The 14,253-nt window shown below is 46.7% G+C and overlaps 1 protein-coding gene across 2 annotated transcripts in view; it reads left to right on the forward strand.

Moving 5' to 3' along the window:
• The window catches only part of CADPS (calcium dependent secretion activator), a 534,502-nt gene that overhangs the window by 357,790 nt on the left and 162,459 nt on the right, over nucleotides 1-14,253 (forward strand). For both annotated transcript variants that reach the window (XM_075549950.1, XM_075549951.1), the window contains exons 10-11: nucleotides 788-896; nucleotides 8,575-8,787. In XM_075549950.1, the coding sequence (XP_075406065.1) occupies nucleotides 788-896; nucleotides 8,575-8,787 (322 nt within the window). The remainder of the gene's footprint in view (nucleotides 1-787; nucleotides 897-8,574; nucleotides 8,788-14,253) is intronic.

Raw genomic sequence — 14,253 nt, forward strand, 5'->3', positions numbered from 1 at the left:
CGAGGAAGACTTGGAAAAAAGACCCAAAGATATACACAGTAGATCAATACCACTGACCTGCGCGCGCGCACACACGCGCACACACACGAGTTAGGGCATTAATAAATGTTTTCCCCTACCTTATGATCAGACAGAGCCCTGGTGACGTAGAGTGTTAACACTCCGAGATCCCCAGTTTGAAACCACCACCCACTCCAAGGGAGAAAGAGGAGACTTTCTACTCTCCTCCAGATCTACAGGCTCAGAAACCTACCGCGGCCGTTCGGCCTGCCCCTCTGGTGTGCTGTGAGTTAGAATTGACTCAGTGGCAGTGAGTTTGAGTTTGATGGCCAGGCCTGCCGCGCCTCTGTAAGTTGACCATCTCAACCAGGGCCACCGTAAGATTGGATAGAATGTATCAAACTGCTCAGATTTTGCCATTTAGACCTACACAAACAACAGTGTCTCTCCATTTAACCAATGACAATAACAACCACAGCAATGGTACTGGCTACGTCGTGGAAACTATGCAACCTACAGAAGCCAATTCTAAGCTCTGTCCACATTTTACCCTCACTCTGTCATGAGGGGGTGGGTTTTAGTCTTATTCCATGTCTACAAGTGAGGTAATAATGGACCAGAGAGGTTAAGTAACTTGTCCCAAATCACAAAGCCAAGAGGTGGCAAAATTCAATACAAACCCATCTACTGAGGGCAGATCCTCAAAGGAGAGGGCATGGTTGAATGGGAGAAGCGTTTCCTGGGGCTGTCTATGGTTCCAGCCTCAGTCTGTGCTTTCTCTCCCCAGGTCAGTCAGTACACGTTTGCCATGTGCAGTTACCGGGAGAAGAAAGCAGAGCCCCAGGAACTTCTACAACTGGATGGCTACACTGTGGATTACACCGACCCCCAGCCAGGTACTCGCCCAGCCTCATGGCCCTGAGCCCACAGGATACTCTACTGCCCCAAACCAGCAGTCTGCTGAGACTTGTTAAGCACTCGCTCTGTGCCAGGCCTGAGTTTCCTGACATTTAATAGGTGACCATGATAGCCATACCCCTGTCCTTATAGAGCTTCCATTCTGGTAGGGTAATGCTATCCAGATTCAAGTCTTTGGCTTTACTCAGGAAATCCTCTGCTCAAATACCAACAACGATCCATAATGCATTATTCTTCTACATCTCTGCGGAGGGGGATAGCCAAATGCCCCTACACCGAGGATGTCGTTCTCCTTAGCTGTGGGTAGGTACCATTAAGTTGGTTCTAGTAATCCCTTTGTACAACAGAGCAAAACACTGCCTGGTCCTGCACACCCTTACAATTGTTACTCCGGGGCCCCTTGTCTCAATCCATCTCCTTAGTGGGCTTCCTCCTTTTCGCTGACCAGAGATTGGCCTCTTCTGATCACATGTCCACAGTACGTGAGGCAAAGTCTCACTGGCCTTGCTTTTAAGGAGCATTCTGATATTGCCTTGGCGATCATGCCAGTAATAATAATAATAATAATGTTTCTGAAAAGAATTCCTATGAGGAAATGGGATAATGTGGATGTTGTGCATGCCTTGCTTCTCCTGGTAAATGTGTGGGCTTGACAGACAGTCTGTGCCTGAGACCCAGTGAGACTGCCCTACACAGCCATATTTCCTCACCACAATCCAGGAGCGAATGAGGTCCCCTTATGGCACTGGAAAAGAAAGATCCCTATGTATCTTTCCCCAGAGAAGATAACAATCGACACGCATACACATCCAAGTTCCTAAGCCTTATGTAACCCTGAGAACACACAAATGCTAGTATTTCTTGTAAGTTCTTCATTCCATGAGTCCCACATCCTGTCCCCTCACACCTCTCCCCACCCCACACCCTCCATTTTATCCTTTTTTTTCCAGAAAAAAAATGAATAGAAATAAGTTTCAAACAACCTTCAAAATGGGGCGGGGGGTGCGAAATCGTTTCAGCATATTAATGAACAGCAAGCACCAACAGCCCTCTCCCAGAGAAGTTTATTTTTATGCCAAATCTGCACAAGGGAAGCATTTCCAACCATACTGCATTATTTGGCCCAAAACCTTTTTTTCAACTCCCATATTGCTCTTCCACATGCAGCAAAATACATATAAAAGAAAGAAAGAAAGAAAAACAGAGTTCAGAGAAGATGGGTGTGAACCTGAAAAGGTATAGCAGGGACGGCCTCTGGTCCAGACCACTGAGGAAAATCAGGGCCACAGAGTCCCAACATGGCCTGCTCAGACAACCCCCCCCCCCTCCTCCCTCGGACTTCTCCCTCTAATTTGCATCCTGCCAGAGATGAGGCAGGCAGAGCTGACCACAGAAGGCGTGAATTAGAAAGTCGGCCTGGAAATCTTCCCTAATGAACAGAACCTACGAGTTTGAAGCAAATAATTGCATGCAAGATTTCACTGAGAGGCTCTCGATCGCTCCTGCATGGGAAAACCCACCCGTAGGACATTCTGTGATGGCCTGTGTCTTTGGGCTCCTGCCAAAGAAATGGATCTGGGTTTTTCCTATTCCCTACATTTTTTAAGTGTCATTAGTAAAGTGGGAGACAAAAGAGCCAATGGGAACAGAAAACAATACCCCTTCTGATAGTAACTCCTTCTAAAAGACACATTTTCCTTTGCATGACGACATTGGGTCCTCCCAGCAATCCTACTGCATGGGATCCCACCTTGGAAACCTTGAGGACCTGAGGTTCAGAGAGTTACACCGGATTGCACGTGGCTGCTGGGTGGCAGTGCTGGGACTGTGAGTCTGATCCACACCCCCTCTCCGGCACTTGCAGTAAAACAGAGCTAAGTTGTACAGCAAGGAAATAAGGGCTTAGTGAACACAAACCTCTCTTCCTAAGTCATGGTCCTAAGAAAGCGCTTTCTGTCAACACACTAGAGAAGTGACTACACCTATCTACTTAAAAGCTCCTTTCTTGATTCCATGGGATGGCACTTATAAATTCCTGTGCTAAAGACGCAGCTGGAAAGTCAGTGGGCTGTGCTCTTGAGAATAATCAGCAGCTGCTTCTCCCCCCCCCCACCCAGCGCCACGCCACACTTGTTTCCAAAGTAATATTTGATGCAAAATGGAATTTCAAAGATTCCCAGTTGTTACATGAAATGTCCAACTTGGACCTTCTTGGTGGGGCTTGTTCAAAATGGAAGGCCCTGGGCCCCACTCTTCACCCACGCTCCAGCATCTGTACTCAAGCAAACATGGTTGTCGAGGTTGCTTCCAAAACCAAACCAAAGGCTCCGCCATGGAACCTAAGCCAACCCAAAGGGACCCTGTAGGACCGAGCAGAACCCTCCCTGGGGGTTTCTGAGACCGTAGTGCTTTCCAGGAGTAGAAATCCTGGTCTTTCTCCTGAGCGGATGCTGACGCACGGAATGTACCCAGTTTGTGAGCTGTACTGTCCCTGATAGACGTTCTCATCATGCCCTCCTGGGTTCGAGACGTCTCCCGAGCCTCTGTCTGAAAGTGAGTGCACAAGGAGAGAGAACCTTGAGAGCTCGTCCTTCCCCTCTGGCTGCGATGCCTGTGAGGTGCCATCAAGTCAGTTCTGACCGGATGTGGACCTAGGGACCGCAGGAACAGCAGAACTAAATGCTCCCTGTGCCTGGGCTAGCTTCTCCAGAGTTGCTTTGCTTAAGCCCATTGTTGCAGCCACTGGGTCAATCCATTTTGTTAAGGAGCTTCCTCTTTTTTTTTTTTTTTTTTTTGCTGAACCTATATTTTATCAAACATGACATCTTTGGACAGAGACAGGCCCCTCCGGATAGCATGTCCAAAGTATATGAGACCAGGTCCGGTCAACCTCAATTCTAAGGGGGATTCTAGCTGTACTTCTTCCAAGGCCAATTTGCTGGCTCCTCGGGCAGTCCATGGTGCGTTCAATATCCTTCACCACAATCCTTCACCAGCACCACAACTCGCTTTGTCTTCAGTCTTCCTTATTCAGTTTCCAAATTTCTCATGCAACGAGGTGATATTAAATGCCGTGACTTGCGCCGGGTATTAGCGACCTTGGTCCTTAAAGTGACATAGCTTGCTTTGCTCACCCTATTTTGGGGGAGATGCTTGTGGGGTAGATACCTCTATAATTGTTCCTCTACCATCCATGAAAGAGGCATGACTGAGGCTCCTTCCCTTAGGGACATCATGGGGTCCAGAGGGTCAATAAACTCTACCCGTTTAAGGTTAATGAAATGTTCATTTCAGGAACTGGTAAATAATCATGTAACATTGCCAGACAGCTTACCCATTTTAAATGAGAAATGGAGATGTTTTACTGTAGATTTCCCTGAAGGTGGTTCCAAGAACACGCCACAACCTCTCCATTCCTATTATCTTAAGTAAGTAAGTTTTCAAGCAACAATGGCGCCATTTGTCAAACAGTCGGATTACTGTTTGACAACCCCAAATAGACTTAGCACTGTGCATAGATTCCCTCGCGATGGGTGATTGGAAGGCCATTCCCTCTCTCGGGACCTGGTCACCTTTCTCCTGCGTGGTGCCCCTCCATCCATTCGCAGGCATGTCCTCTAGCTCTTGTCAGGGTCAGTACCTGTAGGGCTGGGCTACGCGCTGTCCCCAGTGAGCTCATGGGCTTCCTACAGTGCTGCCCATCACATCTGGCTGATGCCATCCCCAGGACATCACCAAAGTTGCTGCCTTTGCCACAGATGTGGACGCTCACTTTGGCCCCTCTTCCTGTCTCGTGGGTCACGAATGAATGTTTCACCCTTCTCACTCCTTACCCTCGTGCCTGTTTCCTCAGTCTCTCTTGCATTCTACACTCTCCGTTGCTCTCTGCTACTGCTGTTGCCATTGTCCTATACCTGCCCGTCAATTGATGTCTTTGTAGTCATTCCAAGAGCAGCGTGTCCCCACCCTCGCCCCACAGCTAGCCTTGGCAGTGAGGGAGGCAGCAGGCCAGGCAGCAGCAGCACTGCAGAGATACCGATCCTGGCTTTCACTGACCATGTCAAAGTAGCTTATCCAGAGCTAGCAGTCTATTAAACCACTCTTCCTGTGAGTCGGCATTGACTCCATGACAGTGCCTTGGGGTTGACTTTGGTTTTAACTCCTCGGTCCTTACTTCTCAAGGTTTACAATCTTCCCCCAAAGCTCTTCCACTTCCTCCCACCACCCTGCCAGAATTTTGATTCTCCTCATGCCATTCATGAGTTTCATTAGGTTTTCCCAGCTTCCTAACTGCATCAGCAACCCAAATCACACGCATCAAAACACTCCATAGCAAATTAGGGAACATATTCCTTCATATTTATAAGCACCCAGAAGCTTTTATTAAAGCTCTGTTGATGTTGTACCATTAAACCGTCTATATAAAGAAGTACTTATTCATTACTCTCCAACCCTGAAAATCCTAAATTTAAAACAAGCAACATACACCCACTCATGCCGAAGAGGCACCTGGATTAACCTTGCCAGCACAATGGAGATACCTTAGGCAGTGGCTGGCCTTTGTAGGAAGTTTGGGGGGGTACTAATTAAAGAAGACCCCTGGGTGGTGCCAGTGGTTTGTACGAAGCTGGTAACCCCCAAAAGGATGGTAGATTCTAGCTCACCCCTGACAGCCTGGTTCCCAAAAGATGACAGCGTCTGGAGCAGTTTAAAGGCACCTGGGTTGGCGGGGTGGCCACGAGGACACACACTCACTCGCTCACATTCTCAAGTTTTCATCGTCAGGGAAAGAGGAGGAACCTACAGTGAGAGAACCCTTTCTTTCTCTCCAGAGAGGACTCAAACGCATGCCATTGCCGGTTCCATCTCGCAGCAGCCCCCTAGAATGGTGTAGACCTGCCCCTCACTCACTGCCATTGAGGCGATGCTGCCTTTGTGGGTGTCCAAGACTATAACTATTTATTTACAGGAGTATAAAGCCCACTCTTTCTCCTTCAGAATGGCTGGTGGTTTCGAACTGCCAACCATGAAGACCACAGCCCAACGCATAACCACTTATACCACCAGGACTCCTAGAACTGACCCAAACGGCTCCAAACCTGGCCATCTTTGTGGAAGCAGACTACTACATCTCTTTCCTGAGGGGTGGTTGGTGGGTTTGAACCACTGACCTTTGGGTTAGCAGCTGAATGCTTTAATCACTGTGTCACCAAGGCACCTCAGATTGTAATCCCCAAACCCAAGCTTCTGGGATACTAATTTCGAGCATGCCACACAGAGCCCCAAGAGGCCTCCACCTCCCTTTCTCCTAAATTTACCCTTAAGAATTGTCAATAGAGAAAGTCGAGTCTGCAGAGCATTCATCCAGCCAACCAGTGTATCGAACTCCTATGATGAGACACGCATGGTTCAGGGTAGCAGGGCTGTGGCAGTAAATAAGTAAGTAAAAACTCCTTGTCTTTCTGGAGAAGGGGAAATGATATCGTTTGTTAGCAGGTAATGAGAACGCTGGAGAAATGCTGAGCATGATCGGAGGGTTGAATTACAAAGCGCAGAGGTGGGTAAAGCTCTCAACAAGTGTGGCACTGAGAAATTGAGGCGACGGAGCTCAAGGTGGGAATCCGGCAGAAGTGTGTTCTAGCCACACGAAGCAGCAATTGCAGACCTGCAACGTTGAAGGAGCAGCCAGAGGCCAGCTGTGGTGACAGCAAAGTGCATTCATCTGCACACCCCTGAGGTGGGTGGGGAACAACCTACAAGTAGGAAAGGAAGACAGGCCTTGGCAAGCCTATTCATATGGAGACCACGGGCCGTTGTGAATGACCTTGACTTTCTGAGTTGAATGCTGCACTGCTGGAGGCTTTGCAGCAGAGTGGTGGCATGATCAGACGCAGGGGATTATGAGAGAGGATCCTCTGGCTGCCATGTGGAGAGTTGACTACAAGGAGCTACATTGTGGAAAATGGAATTAAGATCATGCCACATGTTTTGAAGCCCAGCCCCACCCCACCCCCGCATCCTTGTGGAGTGAGACAGATCAGGAGGCTAACCCGTGGCGAGAGTCTACGTGGTGACTGTAGTACTGGTGATGGGTATAGTGGTTGAATCCGAGTAATGCTTGAGGTTAGAGCTATTGGGATTTCAAGGCGTGTTAGAAGTGGGTTATGAGAGAAAACAAGAAAACAAAAATGATCCCAATGTTGTGCCTGTGGAACCATTTGGGACAACAACTAGGAATTTTGTGTCCCATGAGATAAGCCTGAGATGCCGATCAGACCCCCATATGGAGACATCAAAGAAGCTGTTAGATGCACAGGTCTGAGAGTCAAGGAGAAGGTGCTGGCTGGGATGTAAGCACAGGGACCATCAGCGTAATCCTTGTATTCAAAGACTGAATGGCATGGCCAGGGAGAAGGTGTAGCTCACAAAGAGAAGAGGTCTAAGAACAGTACCCTGTGCCACACTGGTCCTTAACAACCAAGAAGAGAAAGAACCAGCCAGCAAGACTGAGAAGGAGCAGTCCGGGAGGTAGGAGGAAAGAGGGACTTGGTGGAAGCCAAGTGGGCAAACTGTTTCAAAGAGAAGGGACCTAGTGTCAATATTGCCAGTAGTGCAATGGATTGACTAAAAGGAGAATTCTGAATTGATCGTTGGATTTGGTAATTTGGAGGCCATTGTTAGCCTTAAGAAGAAATATTTTAGTGGGCATAGCCTGAGTTGAATGGCTTTATGGTAGAAGAACAGAAGATAAACTCTTGATTCTCAAACTAAGGTAAACTCTTGATTCTCAAAGGAAGGTCCTAAGCCCAGCACCATCTGTCACAGCTAGAAGTCTTGCTAGAGAAACAGAATCTCAGGCCCCAGCCTAGAGCCACTGAATCCAAAGAAGCATTTTAGCAAGATGCCAAAGTGATTCATCTGTTGATTAACGTGTGAGAAAGCCTGGTGCGTTTTCTTATGAGGTAACGAAAGAGTAGGCCAGTCGCTGGAGGAAGAGGTGGGTTCGAGAGAGGCTTCTCCTGTCTCCCTTCCATGCAAAGCAGTCATCCCCTGCCCCGTAGAGGTTTCAACAACTGATATTTTGGAAGTGGATCACCAGACCTTTCTTCCAAGACACCTCTGTGTACACTCAGATATCCAACTTTTGGGTTAGAAGCCAGGCTCAGTAACTATTTGCAGCACCCATGGACTCCCAGCAGACCCATGGGCAGATGTTCCATGAGCCAGCAGCCCCAAGATGGCAGCCAGCTTCCCAGTTCTGTTCCCAGCAGGACACAGGAAGAGAAAACCACTCCAAAGGCCCCCTTTGACATCATAGCCCTACTTTGTGGCCAACTGGATATCAGACTCCCCCCATTCCAAAGGCCAACGAAATTGCTCTTCTTTGTGAAGGGCATGTGTCCTTCCCAGACCACTGCAGCTCGCCCTGGTGAGGCCAGCCAGCTGCTCTCAGAGTGACCCAGCTCATGGCAATCCTACCTGTGGCAGCAGCATCGAAGTGCTTTTCTGAGGGTTTCTGTGGCCGTGGCTGCTCATGAGCAGACCGCTGGGCCTTCAGCGTGAGGCACCTCTGGGTGGATTCGGGTCACAGCGCTTCATCATGTGTGTTACCTGGAGGTTCCTCAGCCTAGAAGTGGTTATCCCCTTGTGTTCCAGGTTTGGAGGGTGGCCGTGCATTCTTCAACGCAGTCAAAGAAGGGGACACCGTGATCTTTGCAAGCGATGATGAACAAGATCGAATCCTGTGGGTCCAAGCCATGTACCGAGCCACCGGGCAGTCACACAAGCCTGTGCCCCCCACCCAAGTCCAGAAGCTCAATGCCAAGGGAGGGAATGTGCCTCAGCTGGATGCCCCCATCTCTCAATTTTGTAAGTAAATATTTCATTCACACACAGACTCACACACGCAAAAGAGTTTGTTCTTTTATAAAGTACATCTTTCAAGATCTAATCAGGAAATCTAGTTGCTTGCATATGAAGGATTTTTGAAGTCACATGTGCTGAAAACACAGAGTGAATTCGGGGAGAATGCTGGGACAGACATGTTAGCTGAAAGTACTTTTAAAATGCAATACTTGACATATTTGCCCTGAAGACTAACTGTCGGAATACAACATCCCTGTAGGTTTCGGGTGGACTTTGATGTCTTTGGTTTAGTGAAAACTTAGAATTCACAGTCCAATATGTATTTGTTTGAGCTCTTCAAATATAGTATATTATTTACGTCCTTGCCTCCTTTCTTCCAATGAAAAGCAATGTAAAAATAGTGCTTGATTTGAAATAAATTTAAAGCTGCAATTTAGAACCATTTAAAAATAAAAGATGACATTATCACATGCAGTGGGGGGAAAAAAAAACATGGTACTTAAAATACCATTCTGAGCCACACGATGAAAATACCAGGGCCCAAAATTGACAGCAGCTCTGTAAACAGTGCCACCTAATATTCCTGGTTCTGTTTTTGTTTTGTTTTAACCTGTGCATTCATTTGACTTTCTTATTATCTAGGATGGCTTTATCTCCCAACACAGCTGATACGTAGGATAAGATGCATGACAGTATACGGCTGAGAGACTTACCGTATATATTTGAGTAGAAGCCGACCGAATATCAGACGAGGCCCCTAATTTTACCACAAAAACTGCATTAAAAATGTGGTGGAAAACTCAGCTTCTACACGAGTATATACGGTATTAAAGCAAAGAAAACGGACACTCAAAACACAAAATTAAGTAATCCACTTTAGTTACAAATATTAACCGGGCCTAGAGAGCTTTACCTACCTTGAATATCAAAGCAATTAGGGGTAACTCGGGTCCAAGGCCTGTTTAGCAATTAATCATGGCGATGCTTTACTTTAGCATGAAGTCCATTCCTGGAGTTTGGTTCACTGAGCACCTGTACAGGTGATGGAGGTAGACTAATGAAGCAGGTGAAGCACTCATCACCCTCCACCAAAGGGTGGGGAGTTCAGACAGGTAACAGGTCAACAGATGAACAAGAGAGTGCCAGACATTGCTAAATCTCATAGAAATGGACATGGCTGTGGAATTTATTCAAAGGCTATCAAGCAATAGTGGCTGAGGTGGAGAGAGGGAAGACTAGCCAGGTGATCAATAAAGGTTTCTCTGAGCTGAAATCCAAAGTATTTTGGTGTCACCCCACAAATACCCAAGGTAGGAGAATTGCAGAAGGGAAAGTAATCCACAGGCCCCAAAGCTGAAACTTGACCTTTACCAAAGTGTGACCACGTAGTCTCCTCTCTGGCTCTTAAGCCAAGATGGAATGTGGATGGCATCACTTTAAGTGCAGCAACTGAAACACAAATACTTCTCTGCTGTCAGATGGATACTGACTCACAGCAAGCCTATAGCCCCCAAGAGAACCGGCCCTGTGGGTTTCCAAGGCTGTCAGCCTTCCCAGGAGCAGATAGCCTTGTCGTTCTCCTGCAGAGTAGCCGAGGGAGTTGAACAGACGGCCTGTTGGATAGCAGCCCAAAGCTTGATCCGCTGTGCCACCATGGCTCCTTTGCAGCAGCGTTGGAATGCAGTCCACAAGCAGGCCCACTGACCCAGGCACTGCCCTTGCGGATGGAGGAGGACGGCTTTGTGAACAGCAAATGCCCATACGATCCATGCCCTTTGTGGACCTCCTGTCCAATCCTGACTGTAAGGAGCCTTGTCAGTAAGCCCCAAGCACTTCCGCACCCGCAGACGGGCATGAGGGCACACGGAGAAAACCATGCAAAGGGGAAGACGATGACGAGGTGGGCTTTGGGGACGAGGGGGTGGGTAGCCTTCTTGACCGCAACCACCACCACCAAGTTCCCCGTTCTCTACGGGTTTTCTCTGGCAGCACCTGGCACTTAGCTGACTTTGAAAACAGCACAAGGAGAAGGCAATCTTTCTTAATAACGTCTTAGCCATTAGTCCATATAACCCAACCCAAACCCTTTGCTGATTCTAACTCACGACAACCTTATAGGACAAAGTAGCTGTTCCTTAGAGGCTTTCTGAGGCTGCCACGCCTGTTGAGGCAGACTGCCACATACTCCAACGTGTCCAGTGGGCTCACACATCTAGCCTTTTAGTTAGCAGCCAAGCCATTGGACCCTCAAGGAGAATCAATTGAGAAAAAGCATACCTATTATGGATTATCAGTTGTGCTCTGAACCTCAAGATCAGCAGATCGAAATCACCAGGTGCTCTGCAGGGAAAAGATGAGACTCGCAGTGAGTTACAGTCTCAGAAACTCACAGGGGCAGTTCTAGCCTATCCTACTGATTGCTCTAAGTCAGAATCAGCTTGATGGCAGTGCGATGTGTAGTTTATTGTATGTTTACAATTATTAACACAGTAGGACCTCTTTTTGCACCTTGCCTGACATGCTTTTCCCAATAAATTGGGTGCTTTCTGTCATGATCCCACTGAAATAGCATCATCCCTGGGCCAGAAGAAATAGCATCATCCCTGGGCCAGATTCCTAATTATTGTCATCATCCGAATCAACCTTATAAATGTTATCCAGAGAGACATGTATAATACTGGTATAACTTCCAAATGTTCTCCATTTGGCCTTGCTTTCCACATCTCTGTTTTATCAAACACCTAGATTAAGAAAGTACCGTAGTCCACGATTGGTCTCACTGCTTCTTCACTACGTAGGGAAGAAGACAATTTGAGGGTAAAATCAGAGACTAGACACTGATTACAAAAGGTTAGTGATGGTGGCTACTTAAGAGGGAATTGCCTCTTCATAAAAATGCACAGAAGCTCTGGATTTCTTTTCCTCTTTAAATAGGATTCATTTAGCAATACAGTGAAAATTCTATCTATAGAAAAATGCAAATGAACACACAAAACACTAATATATACCTATGCCCTAGTGGACATAAAATCAAGAAACCAGCCTTGCTGTTGAGCCAATTCCAACTTGCAATGACCCTGTAGGACAGAGGAGAACTGCCCCTCAGGCTTCCCACGGGTTCTTGACAGAAGCCGATTGCCTCCTCGTTGTCCCATGAAGCAGCTGGCGGGTACAAACTGCCGCCCTGTCAGTTAGCAGCCCCATGCTTAAGCTAAAATGCGTCCAGAGAAAAATCCTAAGGGAAGTCGAAAGCAAACGTTTTGAGAATGATGAGGGCAGCAAATGTACAAACGTGCTTGACACAGTGGATGGATATAAGGATTGTGATAAGAGGTGTACCAGCCCCCAATAAAATGATTTAAAAGAAGGGGGAAAAAAGAAAGAAAAATCCTTAGGGTTAAAACTTGAAGGGTAAATAAGATGATCCTGAAAGGCAGTGTGTGAGGTGACTGAGGAGGGAAAGCCATGGGGACTGCTGGCACCTCTTAATCTCTGGGGGTGCTGCCACCTTCTTTAATGTCTCCCTAAGACCTGGGGTCCTTGAGAGAGAATGAGGCCCCCTCATGCCTATCAAGTTCTTTAAAACAAGGCTGCTTACTACATCCAGCCATGCAGGTGTGTTGTACAGGGGGTATCTTTCATGGAGACATAGGTGTGAATGGTGCCCGTTGAGCTGTACACAGACATGTAACCGCTGGGACCTCTACCAGCGCTTCAGCCCCATCATGTTGAACCTAACAGTCCCGTGGTAACTTGATTATCCCCAAGGCAGGGCATCCTCACTTTCCAATTCTTTCTTCCTAATCTATGTACTTAACAAAAGCTACATCGAAAGGTGTTCCCAGCAGTGATGCTCCCGCTCCCATCATTCAGCAGCCAGGAAATCGCTCAACGTTTAACCACCCCCAGCTCACGCACCTGAGCATTTGCAATTAGGAGGTTATGTGAGATGGGAGTTTTATGTTGTGTGATGTCACTAGGTAGCTCTCGTGCGTTACCCAAGCAAGCAAGCACAACGAGGATTCATCTCATGATTTTCAGTGGCACCTGACACAGAATGGCAGTTAATTCTCAGCTAGTCCACGCCTGCCTTTAATCTAATAAATATAACCCATCACACCTTCTCTGACTTAGTTGAACTCAGAATCTTTACTTACACTTAGGGTGACCTGGTTTTCCTAGGGCTCTCCTGGTTTTCCCATGATTTGTCCAGTTTGAAACTACAAGTCCTGTGTCACAGGACAGCTGCCCAGTAGTCCTGGGCCAGCACAGAAGGTGGGTCTCTCTGTATTACAAACCAAATGACATAAAATGATCAAGCAGTCATAACACGTCACAAAAAGCAAAATGTGGCCTCTGGCTTACTAGTCTCTGTGTTGATTTGTTTTCATTAAGTCACCTCACAAAGTACAGTCAATCACAGATGGCCAAAACAATCAAGTATTGCATTTTAAAAAAGGTCTCCTTGATTTCCAAAAGGTAAGGGGTGCTGTGAAAGACTTTACTCTGGCATTTCTCAATTGGCTAATTGGTTCAAGTATTGACCAGTCTCACTTGTGAATGGTTTTTAAGAACCACATCTTAAATGGCTGACCTTAGTCTGTATTAGTATTTACATGGCAGAGGGTAGCTGCAGAGACATGGGAAGGTTTTGGGGGTTTTGTTTTTTTGTTTTTGAGGGATAGAGAAAAATAAACACTCCAGTCTTGTCATGTCGCTGTCTGTTCAAGGGAAACTTGAGAATAGAATTAATTTTTTTTTGTTTTTTTTTTTTACAGTTTGAGAAACTTGAGAGTAATTGCGAATTTATTTGGGCCTTTCTAAATTCACTTTAACAGATTTCTGGGTGCCTTATTAAATTTGGGGGTCATTTCAAAAAACCGAATTTCAAAGTGAAAAGACACGTCTAAGAAAGAGTGGAGTGGCATATTTATATTGAATTCTAAAAACGGAAAGAAAAAAAATAGATCCTGCTATTCATTAGTTTGTATGTGACTCTACAAAAGTTTGGGGAGGGGGCCGTCAATCTTTAAAACTTTTCTGTTCTTGTTATTCTTTGGGAGGGATCTTTTTGTTTGTTTCTTCTTGTTGTTGATTTAAATTTGTTTATCTTTTTGGTTAAATTCTTTAAAAAGCAAGTCAGTACCTAGCCCTACAGCTGTTTAAAATGAAGTTTTCCAATGGTCCAATTTTTAACGCCAGTATTGCTCCCCCGGGAAATGATACCCCAAACCTGCAGTTGAGTATGGCCACCCTTTCTCCTGCCCAGTGGCCTCTCGCTGAGACCCTTGACTCCTGCCTAGTCTGTGTTAGTGCAGCAGCACCAAGCCCTCCCCCAGCTCTCACATGGTGTGGGCCAGCTGGGAGGGTACATCTAAACTCGCCATTTGGCTAAGGGTTATCTGATATGTCGCTTGCAGCAACTCTTGTTTTTAATGTCTGCTCTCAACTAACAACCGTTAATCACAT

The sequence above is a fragment of the Tenrec ecaudatus genome, chromosome 5 (genome assembly GCF_050624435.1).
Source record: "Tenrec ecaudatus isolate mTenEca1 chromosome 5, mTenEca1.hap1, whole genome shotgun sequence".
In the NCBI taxonomy this organism is placed as follows: Eukaryota; Metazoa; Chordata; class Mammalia; order Afrosoricida; family Tenrecidae; genus Tenrec; species Tenrec ecaudatus.